This window comes from Anas acuta, chromosome 2 (genome assembly GCF_963932015.1).
Source record: "Anas acuta chromosome 2, bAnaAcu1.1, whole genome shotgun sequence".
Classification (NCBI taxonomy): domain Eukaryota; kingdom Metazoa; phylum Chordata; class Aves; order Anseriformes; family Anatidae; genus Anas; species Anas acuta.
The window spans coordinates 33,889,028-33,904,480 of NC_088980.1; the positions used below are offsets into that span (position 1 = coordinate 33,889,028).

Sequence of the window (15,453 nt, forward strand, 5' to 3'; positions counted from 1 at the left end):
ATTTCTAGCCAGCATCAGTTTTTAGCTGTGAGGGAAATAAGAACTATTTTAAGACCGCATGAAACAGTTTCAGCCAATGTTTGTCTACCATCGAGCAGAGTGGGTTATTGCTTTTGCTGGTCTTTGTTGTTGTTGTTAAAAGCTAAACAAATCCACTCAGTAAAGAAGAGACACTAGAATATAACTGCTTTAAGAAGCTCTCATTTCCCATCTCCCTTTCCCAACTGCCACGATCAGGCAGGACCGAGATTCCAGCGACTCACTTGGTCTTCAAATACCCTAAGCTTTGTCAGGAAGCCATGTACCATTTTCTTCAGATCCCCTACCAGATCCAAAGCCAAAACTTAAACCATGTTTTTGCAATGCCCTGTGAAGAATTATTCTGGCCTAGAGCTGCACTAAGCATTCTTATTTAGTTAGTAATAAAAGTTTGCAGAAAGGGGAAAACCAACATTAAGCCAAGTATCCCTGAAGACATTCCAGTAAGAATCAATGCATTAACATAAAATTAGCTTTTGACACTGGTGGAAGAAATCCTACTGTATTCATTTTGATGCTAACACTAAAACTAAGCCTTCATTAGAAACAAAAGGCTCGTTAAGAAAAGCATGAAGTACTGGTAGATATGCCTAATCTGACCCAAAGCTTTATAACACCCTTGAAAATACCTTCTGGGTTACCATTTCGTACATCAGTTGAAGTAGTGCTGCCAGTTTAATAGAAACCGAAGCCTAAGCTTCCCTACTCCCCAAGCTTTCTGCATTTATTTAGAAGAGATTAAAGCTTGTGCTACAGGTCTAAAAGCTTCTGCCATATTGCCTCCAACCAGAAGGTAATGGAGAGTTCTCACTGCTGAATTCAGTCTGCAAAGAGCTAGCAAAACACAATTTAGAAGTGATGCACATTTTTGGCGTAGCTTTGGACACACTGAAGTATCACCCACCTCCCCCATCCACACACAGTACTGCCACCACTCACCCATGGCTGCGTCCTCCCATGAGCTCCAAGTTGGTGCAAGGAGGGGTGTGAGAGGTTTCCAGCTGCAACAAGGAGCTCCCCCAGCAGCCTCACCACCACACTTGCAGCAACTTTCTCCTAGTGTGGCCAGGAGCTCATGACACCACCTTGTTCCACCACCCAGATCAATACAACACACTGTACTGGGTATAATCGACTCGCTCTTGCCCCCAGGGGCATTACTGCTTCGTCACAGACCAAGCTGATCGTTGCCCACTAGCCATACCCTAAAATAAGCAAGATTTTAAGAGTAGCCTCTTAGTAGTACTCACTCCACTTCTTGGCTCTGAACTTGAGTGCTTTTCATCACCGTGATCTTCTACCTGGCAAGCCAAGGGGATCTCCTCATACTACTAGAAGTCGCTACCACGACTACACTCATCAGAAGTGGTTCCAATATGGAAACCTAGCCAGGAACAGGGAGGATAGCAATCGCAGAGGCAGAGAGGGAACATTTTCTGGCAGGCTGGTTATAAGGCATTTCACAAGCAGGAACAGGTCTGACATATTTCTGAACATGGCATGAACCCTGTTTTTGCAAAATCTGATTGGCCACTATGCCAAAAAAAGCAATCTGCTCCCTTTTGTTCTGAACAGATAGCCAAGACCAAAAATCAGCACAAGGAACAGATTCTGCAACTACATAAGAGGGAACTTTGCTGGTCATCCACAAGCAGAAAACCTAGGTATTCAGTGCTCTAACACCACACAGCCACTAAAACAAAAGTGATGCTTATGTATAAAAGCACTTGCACTGCAAAACTCATGGCTGTGACGCATCAGCCACTGGACACCGCAGACTCCTCAAAGGTACGCATGAAATCAATGACTTTGAAAGACAGAGGTATCCTTCATTTCTGCTTTATGAAGGCAGTGCTCTCAGAAGCTGCAGGGAAAACAGGTTGTGAAAACACAGGGAGGTCACTTGTTTTTCCATCACGTTTAACAAACAAGAGATGGAGCCAGCTACACCAGAATGAGGACTTGACCTATTTTTGGTTTTGGCCTGAAGGAGCTCAGCACACTGTACTAACAAAGTATTATTTGGTACCTTAAGGAATTAAACTTCTAATTTAGCTTAATATTCAGAAGATGCTGAGCCTGTTAATTAGAGTTTCAGCTAGAGTTCAGGAGTCTGAGATGTTCACAAGCATCACCGAAATCTCCCCACCACAAGAATACGGGAGCAGGGCACCAGCACAAGCTCTCATCTCTGGTCCCAGGGAGCTACAAAGAAAAATACAAGTATCCAAAACTGCAGGGAGGAAGGTACCATTTTTATTTTAAAAACAGTGCATTCCTAGTTAGCCAGAGACACTTTTTGCATTATGACAGCCTCAGAACTGTATGAAGAGCTATTAAGAATAGCTGAAGACTTCAACACCTTGGAAAAGATGCCTGCCATCAACCTGACAGATTTTTGTGCATCATACAGTGCCAGCTGCATTTTTGCTCCCCACCATCCCCCTCACTGGGGACCACTCCATCTCCAGAGGCAGAATAGTTTCTGATTACTCCCGACATGGGCCCCCGCCAGCACAGCATTGCAGGACAGGAGGAGCTGTGGGAGGACCAACCATTTTTTCTACCAATTGAACAATCCCACACCATTATGCAACCTGGAGCACATTTTTTAGGTGTCAAAGAAGTTTCGTTCATAAATTTAGAAAACTAAGCAGGAAAGGCATATTCAAGGCACCAAGGTTACAATCTCAAAAAGAAGTCTGATGGGCTAGTAGCTTTTTTATTTTTGAGACAGTGCTGTTGTCCTATAGTACCCTGCTCAAGATTGTGTGTGCTGCACAAGTATGGTTTTCATTTCACTGATATAAAACCATTTTGTGAAAACACTGCCAAATCCTCCTTCATCCCCCCTCAAAACCACATCCTCTTTTGGCTGTAGGACAGCTCCTTACAAAATCATCTACTGCTTAACTAGCTAACCAAATTAGGGCAAAGCCACTTAGACTACACAAATTATAGATGTACATACATTACTACCCCTGGGTAGTTCAGACACAACAGTTGCACAGGCTAATCCTATCAAACTCAGACATCCAAAGGAGCCCAACTCCACCAAGAAAGAGTCAAAGTACCTGGAAACATAGGACAGTTTTTCCTCTTCCTTGTCTCTCTCATCTATGCTCAGGGCATCAAATGAAGGCCCTTCAATGAAGCAATTTTTCATTTTAAATTACTGTTCTTTCCTGCCAAAAGCACAATACAGTTATTTCTTCTCACATCTACGTGATATAGAAGAACTCTTCTTTTTTATTTCTGAACATTACTGGAGAATAAAGAAGGAATCTGTCTTGAACACAACATCTTCTAAGAAAGTTTCCCATTGGCACGTTCCTCACCTGCAACAAAAAGCCTTAAAAGATGGCAAAAAAGGAAAGCAACCTCTTAAGCCCAGCTGCACAGGATGATTCTTCGTCATTGGAGAAAGGTGGTTTGATTTCTGTTTACTGTAGGAAACTGCTTTTTTCTTCTCCCCCCACCCCCAGAAGTCTCTATGCATATCCCACAAACTAAAAATTAACTGTGAGGCTAAAGAAAAGGTTAGAAAAATGCATTTTGAGGGTGGAGCTCCAAGCAGCTACTGTCGGTGTGCAAAACTGCCAGTACAGAAGGTGGCTGTGCTGTGAGCAGAGGAGCAGCTCCTCACCTCAGCTAATTCTCACAGAGCAGACACCCAGCTGATTCCTACAGGAACTTGTGGATGCAGGAGTCCAGCTGGCATGACCTCCTCTTGAGGAGGAAAGCTGTTTCCTTCTCACCTTTTGATGTGTTTCAGTACATCTACCAGGTGTCAGAGATCCTTTAACAGGAGCATTACTTCTACCACAGTGTTTCAGGACATTCAAGGGCAGGATGAATTCCCAATTCCCTCCCCCATCCCTTGGGATGCCAACTTTCAGACCCAAAGGCTACCAAAAAAAAAATGCAATCAGATGTACAATTAAGCAGAACAATTCAATTATAAGAGAAAGGGTGCAACCCACTTAACCCCAGTAGATTGGCCAAGTATATTTAATTGAATGACTGCACATCGTTGGACTTCAAGACAAGGATTTCTTGTTTGGTTGATGCTTTAAGCTCCTCAGCTTCACACAAGAACAACTCTTTATTCTAGTGAGACAAGCACGTTCAGATCCTCCCCAAAGTTCAGAAAACAGAAACAGAAAGTTCATCACAACAGCTACGAGCAGTACAGCACTATCTGAAGCAGTTTGTCTGGGATACTTCTCAAACACTTTTCTTGGTAACGCAACTCCTGGAAAATGTAAGCACGGGCGTACTCACTTTTACAGAACCTAATTTTCCTTCTCATACACAACCCAGTTCTGTGTGCTCAGCTCATGACATGTCTACAAGTGACAGGAGGCAGACTAACAGAACTGTTGGTAGTTGTGTCCGAACTGCAGCACACAAGCATTTATGTGCAGAGCTAAGGAGAGAGATTTAAGGGTAAACAGAAAGCGGTGGCTCTTCAGACCCACAAGCAGTTGGACAAAACATCAACTACAAACAGGAACGGAAAGGCCACCAGTCCTTAGTTCAGTCACACAAGAGTACACAGTCATCAAGAAAGCCATTAGTGATATCATATTAGGATCATAAGAGTAAAATCACATGAATTTACCAGCATCAAGAATTTTTAATTCAATATTCTCAACCAACTGATACATTGCTTAACTCCTACATTTTCCTCCTATCTTAAGATGTTCCAACAATTCCTTGCCTGTCTTTTAGGAGGACAGAGAAAGCACACATCTTGGATTTTTACAAGAAGAGACAAAAAAAACTCAAAATAATAGAAATATGCAATGCCATTGCATCCCCTTCAAATGACTACACAAAATGAGTGCTTTGAACAGGCAAACAGAGCCTGGACTTTGCAATATAAAGAACTGTTGCTAGTGATAAGCAAATAAACAAACCTAATGGTTATCTGGCACTAGACCTGGTGCTCAGACCCATTAGCCACGTGCTTGCACACGTGCGCTTACAGCCAGACAGATCCTAAGGACAGCCTGTGCCTTCCTGCATGCACTCTACTGCCAGGACAGAGGGTAAACCAACAACCAGCTTCTGAGACAGAAGCTACATCTGGTAACCTAAATTAGATAAGGCTGTAATAAGACTCCGATGAATCACTGTGGAAACTGACCCTGGAGAATGAGGCTCTTGGGTCAGGTGAAAATTGCTCTCATGAACATGGCTCAGGCCAAAGAGCTAAATCCAACACAGGTAACATGAACATCTCCCATGGCTGTGATGCTGGACTGATGCTGAAGCAGGTGGAGAAGAGTGTTCACGCTCTTATTTAATATGTATTGAAGTTCCACGTGGACAGATGGAAAGGAGGAAGCACCACACAGCTCTCAACAGCTCAATGAGACCTCCCAAACTACTCAGTTCCAAGCTCTTGAAAACCTGAATTTAGGAATACTTGGCTATGGCTGTGTAGCTGGGAGTTCAGACTTGTCACTCTAAGCTCTGGCAGAGGAACAAAACCCAAACCTGTTTATGGTGAGGATTTTTCTCTTTCCACCCATGTAAAAAAGCAACAACAGGAATATGACAGATGCTTGTTTAGATAATTAAGACAACACCTCAGTTTCTTTGGGAGTCAAATCCTACACAAATTCACTGCAACACCTTGTGCCTAGAAAATACTACATCTGCAGGATGAACTGCATATGGAGAAACATTTCTGTAAATGCCCCAAGCCTACCCACCTACCTCTTCTGACCTACGGGAGGGACACTTGCAACTCTACCTCCATGTTAAGGTGAAGAAAATACCTTACATACATTTGAACGTATTGAGAAAAAAGCTTCACAGCTCTCAGGAGGCTCTAGGTTATGAGGGAACCTCCTGAGCAAATTTACACTGATAAAAATAAGCAAAACAGCAGTGGGATATATTTACTACACCCTGGTGCCAGCAGTATTTTCAGAAATTATTTTCAAGTGCCTGACAGGGATATCCTCAATGCCAGCTTACCAGCACTATGCATACAAGGGCATTACTTAAAGCAAGCCAAAGGGTCTTGGGTTGCCCAAACACCTTTGCTAAAACAAGGAACTTGCTAATAGCTTACAGGCAAACAGCCATGAAGCCTCCCTCTGATCTCTTCATTAACATTTCTAAGACCTTCTTTCCCTGAAGTCTTTTTTTAAACTTTTTTTTAATTTATTATTTGCCCTCCTAGATCCCCCTCTGTGGCTACCTTTAGCCTTTCAAGTTTTTTTTCACTTTTCTAAATATAGGCAGCCCTTTCCACTTGTTCTTTTTCTTCTACATGCCCCCAATACTGTATTTGAACAGTATTAAAAGTTGTATTTCAAAAATAAAATGTATTACTGAATGAAAAAAAGTTAGATGAGAAAAAATGAGAAGTTAACAGAAACTAGCCTCATACAGAAGAGGTAAGAGCTTTTGTAGAACACAAAATAGAAAATTAAGTTTCTGTTTTCCAAAAACATCCATTTAAAAAGAAAAAAGACAAAACTCATCGTTTCCCTTGTTTTCCTCACCCCAGAGATGGAGAGGTACTCGTAAAGCACATGAGAGGGGCTGGCTTGCCAAAGCTCACAGAACAACCTACTATAAGGTAATACACAAGTAAATAAAGTTGTGGGAGTTTCAACTGTTCATGCATTTGTGTTCCAGCAGCTCTTTGCTTCAGGTTCAGGGGCTTTCTTGGTACCAGACCCAAGATCCACAAAAGCCATAAGAACTCATTCTTTGTGTTTGTGAGCTTGTCCCTCATTAGCTTATCACACATACTGACTACCTGGAACAGAAGCCAGAGAGATTCAGACAGCAAGGTCCATCCAGCTCCAAAGTCTCTACATTTTCTACAAAATAACACTTGTTTCTTGGTGACCTTTTTCCAGATGGTACTGCTATCCACCACTATCCTATTTCCAAAAACCCAGAAACTTCCAGAGATCCTAATAGGCCAAAAAAGGTGCATCTGTGGGGGAGAGTGGCCTACTAACAGAGGGACAGACATGTGTAAGACCGAAATTGCCAAATTCAACACTGTTTGGGTGCGTATTCAAAGCAAAAGCAAGAAAGAATCATTACAAGAGAAAAAGTGGGAAAAAAAATGAAAACAAAACAAGTGAGGAACAAAGCCATAGGCTTACACTGTGAAGCTCTCAAGAATAGTAAAGCAATTTGCAAATTTGAAGAAACAAGAAAAAACTACACTCTTCATGACCACCAAAGCAAAGAAAGTTATATACTGTTAACAAATCATCTCTAGTTTCTCTTAAATAGAATAAATTGAGGCATTCCATTACAACAACAGATGGCATTTTACACAATACAATGAAGCCAAAACCTGGGGTCTTTAGTTAGTTTAGTCTACCACTAATTAAACTGGAAAGGAACTGTGGGGAGGGAAAAAATATTTGTCATACACAGAGGCGCTGCTATTAGCAGTAAGCTAACTGGGTATAAACACATTTCTGTTGTGGTTCTCATTGGAACCTTTTCCTGATAAAGCCACTATTATACTGACTATAGTTTATAATACATTCATATCGCCCAAGCTGTTCATTCCCACAAACAATGCTGCAAGTGTGGAATTTTCCCTGTTCCTTTCAGTGACATTTTCTTGGCTTCTTCCTCTGGGAAAAATATTTAGGCAACAACTTCCCTTTAGTGCAATTTATGTAGGCCCACTTGAGTCGTTTGATGCAGGTCAGCGTGCTGTGCTGCATTTTCACTGTTCTAGTTCATGGAGCCTCAGACCTAGCTCTCTAGATGTTACTGTTGAGCAAAGACGAGGGCAAAGTCAGCCACATCAGGGTTTGTAAAGCTCCGTCATCCACTTGTTAAGCATTCAATTTGAAAATTCATCTTACACCGAGTTACTAACAACAACCACCACCTGAAAAAAGAAAGTTGAAAAACCTCCTCTTCCATGTCCGTTGTCTTTTCTTGACCTGCAAGCAGAGCGCCTTCTCTTTCCAGAAAGGCTCTGGCATTTTGATGCAACAAATTCTCTTCTGCTCCATAGCAAAACCAACTCATTTATGACTACTGTGCAGCACTAGATTTGAATACAATTCTACTGGGCCTTTTCACTTATTTCTTAGAGAACAACATGGCAAGTAAATCACAGGTTTCTGGAGATTAATCCATGTAATTTAAATCCTATATAGTTAGGAATACTTCATTTCAACAGGGCTTGTACCTTTATAAACCTACTACAATCAAACATCTTTGCTACATACAGATCCCTGCTTCATAACTCATTTTTTACCTTCCAGGTGAGCAGAAAAACAATTGCAGATTAGCATTTTGTTACTTGCGAACTTCCAGCAACCTTAAAATTCCATTTCGTACCTGATTTGTGTAGTAATTTGAGTCCTCTAGAAAACAGAATCTAATACTTCTCCCAGAAACACTGTTTTCTGGTTTCACTGAGCATTTCACTAAATGACCAATGAATGCCTGTTGTCAACATCAGCTACATGGAATATTTTCAGTGTACAAAGCAAGCAGGGAGTCAAATACTTAGGAAACTGACAGAATGTAGCTACTAATGCACTGTTCCCAGATCTTCAAGGTAATTTGACAACAGCATTGTACAGACCAACATCACTACCCACCCGAAATCAGAGACTTGCCTTACCCCAAATGGTGGATACGAAGCAGCAGCAGCAGCGGAGGCAACGCTCACTGCGGGAGGTGGTATTCCTGAAGAAGAAGGTGGGAACAGACCCAAGGCATTCAGATTTAATCCAGGAATTAAATGTGCTTGAAGCTGCAATGGCAGAAGAGTTTATTTTAGATTTACAGTTCCCATTAAGTTTAATCAAAATGCTAGCTGACAGACTTTTTGACTTAGTTAAGTTTTAAGTTTAATAAAAATGCTACTTGACATAGACCTTTTTAGAAGATGTCAGTACGTTCTTTAAAGCGTTTTCCATCTCCATTACCCCAAGGATTCAGCTTCAAACTTACTTCCAGACATATGCACAGAGCAATAATGTTAAAAAACACAACCGTACTAGGAGAGGCAGCTGAGAGTCACTTGCTACAACTTAATCGAATGAAATATATAACAAGCTTCGTAGCAAGAAATTCAGGCAATAGTATCATTTACTTTCAGAGTGAACAAAAATTACCAGAGAAAATCACTTTGGCTTTATTCTAAAAAACACCCAGCCCTGTATAGTCAGAGAAATCCTACGTACTAGCCCCATTTTTTTCATATATCCTACACTATAACCTCATCTTTCCTCCCTGCATGCAGGAAATCTTTCCTCCATGCCTGCATAAGATGAAAATCCCACCAGTGCTTGCTGGGAAAGCATCAGCTTTGAAGTTTTTTTAGTACCATTTTTGACTCTGTCAAATTATTGCCCAGTAATACTGCTATGATTTAGAAAGACTTCAGCTAGAGACTGACACCATCTCACGACATCAAGATAACCCAGGCATGAGACATCAACAAAACACCTCAACACTTCACCAACTACCCTACTAACCACAACTAATTAAACTTGAAATACATCCAGTAATTGAAGTAGTTTTCTGCTTACCACACCTTTGCCCAGTAGCAGAGCAGAACTCACTAAATGAAGCAAAAATGCAGCACAATAAAAACTTTTTGTACTCGTGTGTAGTTTGAGTCCTGACTTCGCACAGCATGGGAAAAAGAAGCAAAGTGGGGAGAATATTCTCTCCACCCAGTAGTGAAGCCATAAGGAAGAGTCATTTCTAGAAAATGACACTACTGTAAAGTTGAAAAATATTTTCAGCCTGATCCTAGCCCATAAGATTTGGTTACACTAGCACACAAGAAGCTTTTCATGGCTTACCAACAATTGCAGTTGTTTCCCAATATGCATTAGTAATGCTTTGGCAAACTAACATGGTGTGGTTTACTTGCTTTTTTGTTTTTTAATACAGTTATTCAAAGATGATTGATTTTCTCATATATATAATCAAGAAAAATCTTAATATAGCCTTCTTAAGTTAAACAATTAAAAGCAGCAGAGATCCATCTCCTGTATGTTATCCTTTTAAAATCAAGAGACTAGGAATCATGACTTTAAGAAACATACAGTATAGCACAAACCACATCAGCAAACACATTCATTTTAAGGCTTCTGCAACAAGAAAACGTGAAATTGTCATCCATTTCCTCAACCTAAATGAATTTCTCAGTTTCCCTACTCAAATCAGCAGAGAAAGCCTTCATTAATAATAAAAAAAAAAAAACACACAAGCCCAATGAGTAAATGCAAGACACAGAGTTGTTGCAAGGGAGAAATTCTGGCTGGATATTAGAAATTTTCCCTAGAGAGACTATGGACTCTACCCATGGAAGTAATAAGGTAATTACCGAAAGGTAATAAAGGTGCTACACTACCTCACTTAGCCTTGAAACAGGCCCTTGACAGAGCAAAAACCATGTTGGGACAGATGACCTCCAGAGGTCCATCACACCTAAACCGTCTGTGGTTCTAGCTCCAAAAGAGCCCATGACACAAGACAACTCACGTTCATAGCAGCAATGTCATTTTCATAGGACTCCCTGATTTTCTTCATAATTTCTTCCTCGGCCTTGGCACAAGTTTCGATACTGCCTTTAACTGTAATGGTCCTTTCCGGATTATAGAGTGTCAAGTCCTGCAACCTACAGAGGAAACAGAAGTACAATTAATTAGCAAACAGCAGAAGGTCATCAAGGTTTATCAGCTGCGTGTGAGGACATCCAAACATGTTGAGTTTACCCTCCAGACAGCATAATATCAGCTCACAACATGGCTCAGACACTTCTCAGAGAATCTGGAGAAACTCTACCCTCCCAGCAAACCCAACAGAAATCGCCACAGCAAGGTTGGGCTTCACATGCTTGTGATGCACTGAGGTGCAACATGAAATGGAAAATAGCAGACGATGGTAGAACATGAGCTGAAGAGCAGCCCTGCCAGAGGGCTTCAGGTACTTTAGACATCCTAGAAACAGACTAAGAAACTTTTGTTCCTTAAGAACAACAGTGGTTTCCTGAAGGAAGAAGGGGAAAAAGCCCACCTCCCAGCAAAACTGCAGGAGAGCCTCCAAATCCTCACAAAGGGAGAACAAAAAGCTGTGTGCAAGTTGCCATTTGCTGTGAAACACCACTAACCGCCCACAGAAATGGAATGGTTACAGCATTAAGCTCCAGTGCTTTGGTAAGCAACTTAAGCTGGCCCATTCTGATAAAACAGAAGATGGCTGGGAAGCTGTGCCCATGTACTGCGAAACAGTGAGCAATTTAGAGTTGGAGCAGAATGCAGGAGAAGTAAGGAAGCTGAAGATAGAGCAGAGACAGTAGCATGCCAGACTTTCTCTCTTTCACATCAGTGTGGCAACCTATGCATCTCCATCCAGCAGCAGCAAGCACAAGATGCAGCCACAAAGCAATCCTTCAGTTTCCAGTGTGACACCAAGTTACTGCCTCAGGGAGGAAAAGTGGTGGGCAACACCCCAAGTAAGAGAGGAAACTTTCCCAAACCAGCTGCCTTACTTTAACTTTATTGACAAGCTTACCCAAAGCCTAAATGAAGAGAGATCAGGAGAAAGACTAATTAAATGAAACAGAACCAATGGGCATACATGCTCTCTTTTAGGTACTGATAAACCCAGGCAGCTTCATGGAGATATTTTAGGCTTAGCAAAAAGAGTAAGATAAAGTCCAAGATTTTAATGCATGTAAAGCATTAAGGAAGATTATTAATTTCACAAATTGTTTACAGACTATATTATTTGTATCACCATTATAAAGAGAAGTTTGTTTCATGGACTGAAAACCATTATATCATTTACCCTGTATATATTTTTCCTTTAAGAAACAGCACTAACAGCCTGCATACTGTTTTCAAAAGTGTTGGCATAAATATTTTAGAGTGAGCATGCTGGCCTTACAAAGCCTATTCTTGAGAAACACTTGCCATTTTGGTGCTTTTTCACCAGTTGATTTCTCTCTTTTTCGTAGATTAATTCTGTAAAAGTTTAACATACCTTCAAGGAAGACCTCAAGTTCTCTCACCTGATTTTGAATTACCTCTTTTTGATGCATCTCATTCACTCCTAACTTCTTTGCTTTCATTTGAGCTATTTCCTGCAGCAAACTCCCTCCCTGCCCCAACATTTCTTCACACATCTTTTTGTTACAGCCTATAAACCTTATTCTCTCTTTTCTGGCTAAAGCTCAAGTCCAGAATACTCAAATGCCTGGAAGTTCATGCCAGATCATTCATTATTCAGCATAGGAGGTTCTCTGAAGATATTACTTCAGGGTAAAACTACTATCAGCAGCCAAACTTCTACAGAGATGTTGATCTAATCAGTGATTTCCCCCCACTGACTTGCAGACACAAACATTTTCCCGGTAAGGTGAAAATTCCTGTTTTATCTCAGCTAAATTTAAACAGATCTGTTACCTTCACAGACTCACAGACCATAATCTATTATTTTGATGCATCCTACGCAACATACAACATTCAGCTGCTAGTAGCCACAAAGAGGGACAGAATTACTAGCGCAAATACTCTTAAGTCTTCATTCGCTTTCCCTTTTGTCTAAAAACTCTGATCTATACCAGTAAGTAAAACATCAGTAGTTTCACAAACAGCCCAGAACTACTCAAGGCTTATGGTTTACAAAACACTCTTCTTTGCATATAGCATGGTATGCTAAATCACTTAAAATATAGTCGAAAGAGCTCATGTTATTTTTAGCCTTCCTCTTGACTGAATTTATAACGAGGAATCACTGTTTACATTCAGTGTATCTCATCTTAATGAACTGTTTAATCCACATCATGGAAGGGGCTCCGGAAGGTTGTCATCTCAATTTTCAAAACAGAACATTTTTGTAAGAACTCCGTACCTGAACGTACCACAGCAGTGAGACACCTCACCAAAAGATTAGACCACTGAAAACTTACGGAGATATCGTGATTTTAGTATCTGTGTCCTGCTCAATTTTCTTCAGGTTTCTTCCTTCTTTGCCAATAAGTCGGCCAACAAAGTTGTTATGTGCCAATATCTTCAGGGGAATTTCTTCTGTACTGTAATAGAAGTTACACCCAGTGAGACTTTTGGAGAAAAGACTGCAAGCTTTTATGCATAACATGCATTTTCATAGAAAAGCATACCAATCCCATTCACTTGCACGTTTACACTAGGTGCAGAAGAGTCCATGTGTGATGCTATTTCAGCAATATCATCTAAAGTTTCATTGCAATATATCTGCTAAATAAGAGTCATACTGAAGCAGCAAGAGCTCTTGGGAAGGAAACAATACATCTTAAAGCTTTTAGGGAGATAACTCATTATGCTTGCTCTGATTAAAAGTTCCTCAAGAAACTTCAGTTTTTGCTCTAGTTCTCCTCAAAATCACAGCCACTGAATAGCTAGAAATGTGGAAGGTATTGGGGCTAATTAGACAAGCAGACTGACCCTGAAAGGTAAAAGATGACTTTTCTAGTTAAGTGTATATAATTTCTAGTTAAGTATGGATAACAGCAGAGGATTCACTACTTCATAGATTTCAGAGACTCTTCTTTACATGGAGTCAACAAGAATTCAGTTTTTAGTGCCTTCAAAATGAAATGTCTTTTACTCACAATTTAGTATCTTGAGCTTCCTTTTGCATGATCTCCATAATAATTTTACAAGCCGTTGAGCAGCCTTCAGGAGTTGAGTGGATGGTAATTGGTTTCTCAGCAGCACCTGCATTCTCTTTACGATGAATATCAATTCTTGAAAGAAAGGAAAACACTAACTGTAACCACATATTGTATGGTAAGCTTGCATATTTCCAGCTCTCATTGAGCTAATTAATTTTGAACTAACAATGACTACGTATTTAAGTGGCTTCATTTCAAAAAGGATACAATTAGTTGAACATCACATAAATACTATTTTGTGTGGTTTATAAAGAGGCTCCCCTACCCTGACTTCACCAGTTAAACCTCATCTACATGGACACTGGGATTTTCATTCCTCAGACCGCAAGACAATCAGAGGATATGTTAGATAGACAAATCTGTGACAAACCACTGAAGAGAACATTTCATCAAGATATCCCAAAGCTCTGGACATTCATCACCAGTCCCATCGCTCCACTAATAGTGACTGTGCAACTCGAGTACAGCAAAACTTTGTCCCACCTTGTTTTTTCATGACCTCAACAGTAGGGTTTCCTAACACTTCTCTGCTAGCAAAGTGGCAATATAGTGCTTGCATTCATCATAAAGATTACTTGCCATGTGTTCTAAGCCTAAAATCTGTCCTGCGATTACCTCTTCTCCAACTCCGCTCTCTGTCACCCTAAAACTAGAAGCCTCGATCCACAGCAGTTTACATAGCTGTGGGACTAAAAATTCATCACAACCTGCAGCAAGACAATGCCTTGGATGCTGCTCGCACTTTGCCAATAACTACAGGTCACATCCTATTTCTACCTCTTCTTTTTTGGCTTCCTCCCCTCCCTTTCCCCCCCGATCAAAGCTGTTTCCAAATTTAAGAAACAACCATGATGCTCTTCAATAAACTTCTACATTTTTCCAGTTGTGATCCTGAAAATTCATTTTGTTTCATGATGCAGCGTTTTGAGGAGCCCATGGCAATCCTTGCTGCAACTGGAAGGAGACAACCTTTCTTTTCTTAATCCCCCAAACAAGAAAAACATCATTCTTGTAGTCACATATCCTTCAAGTCAGCCATCTGCTATTGTTTCTGCTCTAGCCAGCCCCCCTTTTAAGAGATAAGAGCTTTCCTTATGCCAACCTTCTAATTCACGTGCTATAAAAAACCTGGAAGTTTTAGGTATCACCTGAAAATTGGTTGCCCGTAGGCAAACTACAACCAAGTCTTGTTAGGACAGCACAAATCTCTTAAATCCGTGTTGTTAAACACAGCAAAGAGTCTCCTGGGATACAACATGCTAATGCGAGGTTTGAAGCAGCATCAAGATAATCCGGAGTTCAGTGGGCAGGGGGGTCTGTTTGTTTTGTTTTACTCCTAAAGGCAGTGTTTTCCACCCTGTACTCTTAGGGCAATCCTAGAAGAGTTCCTTGAATGCAATCCCTGCCTCCCCCTGCATCTGCACGTATTTCTTCCTTGTGGGTAGGGATTTAGCACGCTGAAAACAATCTCCTTCAGTGTCTCTGGACCCTAGTGCTCTAAGCTTCTTAGGTCACTTAGTAGCTCACTTTTTGCCTTCCGTGCATTTCCTTAATCTGTATTTTGGTGGGGTCTGCAGTTTAATAGCAATGAATTTATTCACCCCTGTGTATTCCTGGTAAGGTGTAAGGAGAGGGAGAGATGAAGGCTCTTTTTTTATGGCCTCCCCCTCTTTTATTGAAAACATATTTAAATCCTAAGAATGCCCCAAATTAAACTGCAGCTA

General features: G+C 40.8%; 1 protein-coding gene across 3 annotated transcripts in view; it reads right to left on the reverse strand.

Moving 5' to 3' along the window:
* Positions 1–15,453, reverse strand: part of IGF2BP3 (insulin like growth factor 2 mRNA binding protein 3) — a 110,322-nt gene that overhangs the window by 19,198 nt on the left and 75,671 nt on the right. For all 3 annotated transcript variants that reach the window (XM_068674186.1, XM_068674188.1, XM_068674187.1), the window contains 4 exons: positions 13,667–13,801; positions 12,986–13,108; positions 10,555–10,690; positions 8,678–8,809 (listed from right to left, as the gene is read on the reverse strand). In XM_068674186.1, coding sequence (XP_068530287.1) covers positions 8,678–8,809; positions 10,555–10,690; positions 12,986–13,108; positions 13,667–13,801 — 526 coding nt within the window. The remainder of the gene's footprint in view (positions 1–8,677; positions 8,810–10,554; positions 10,691–12,985; positions 13,109–13,666; positions 13,802–15,453) is intronic.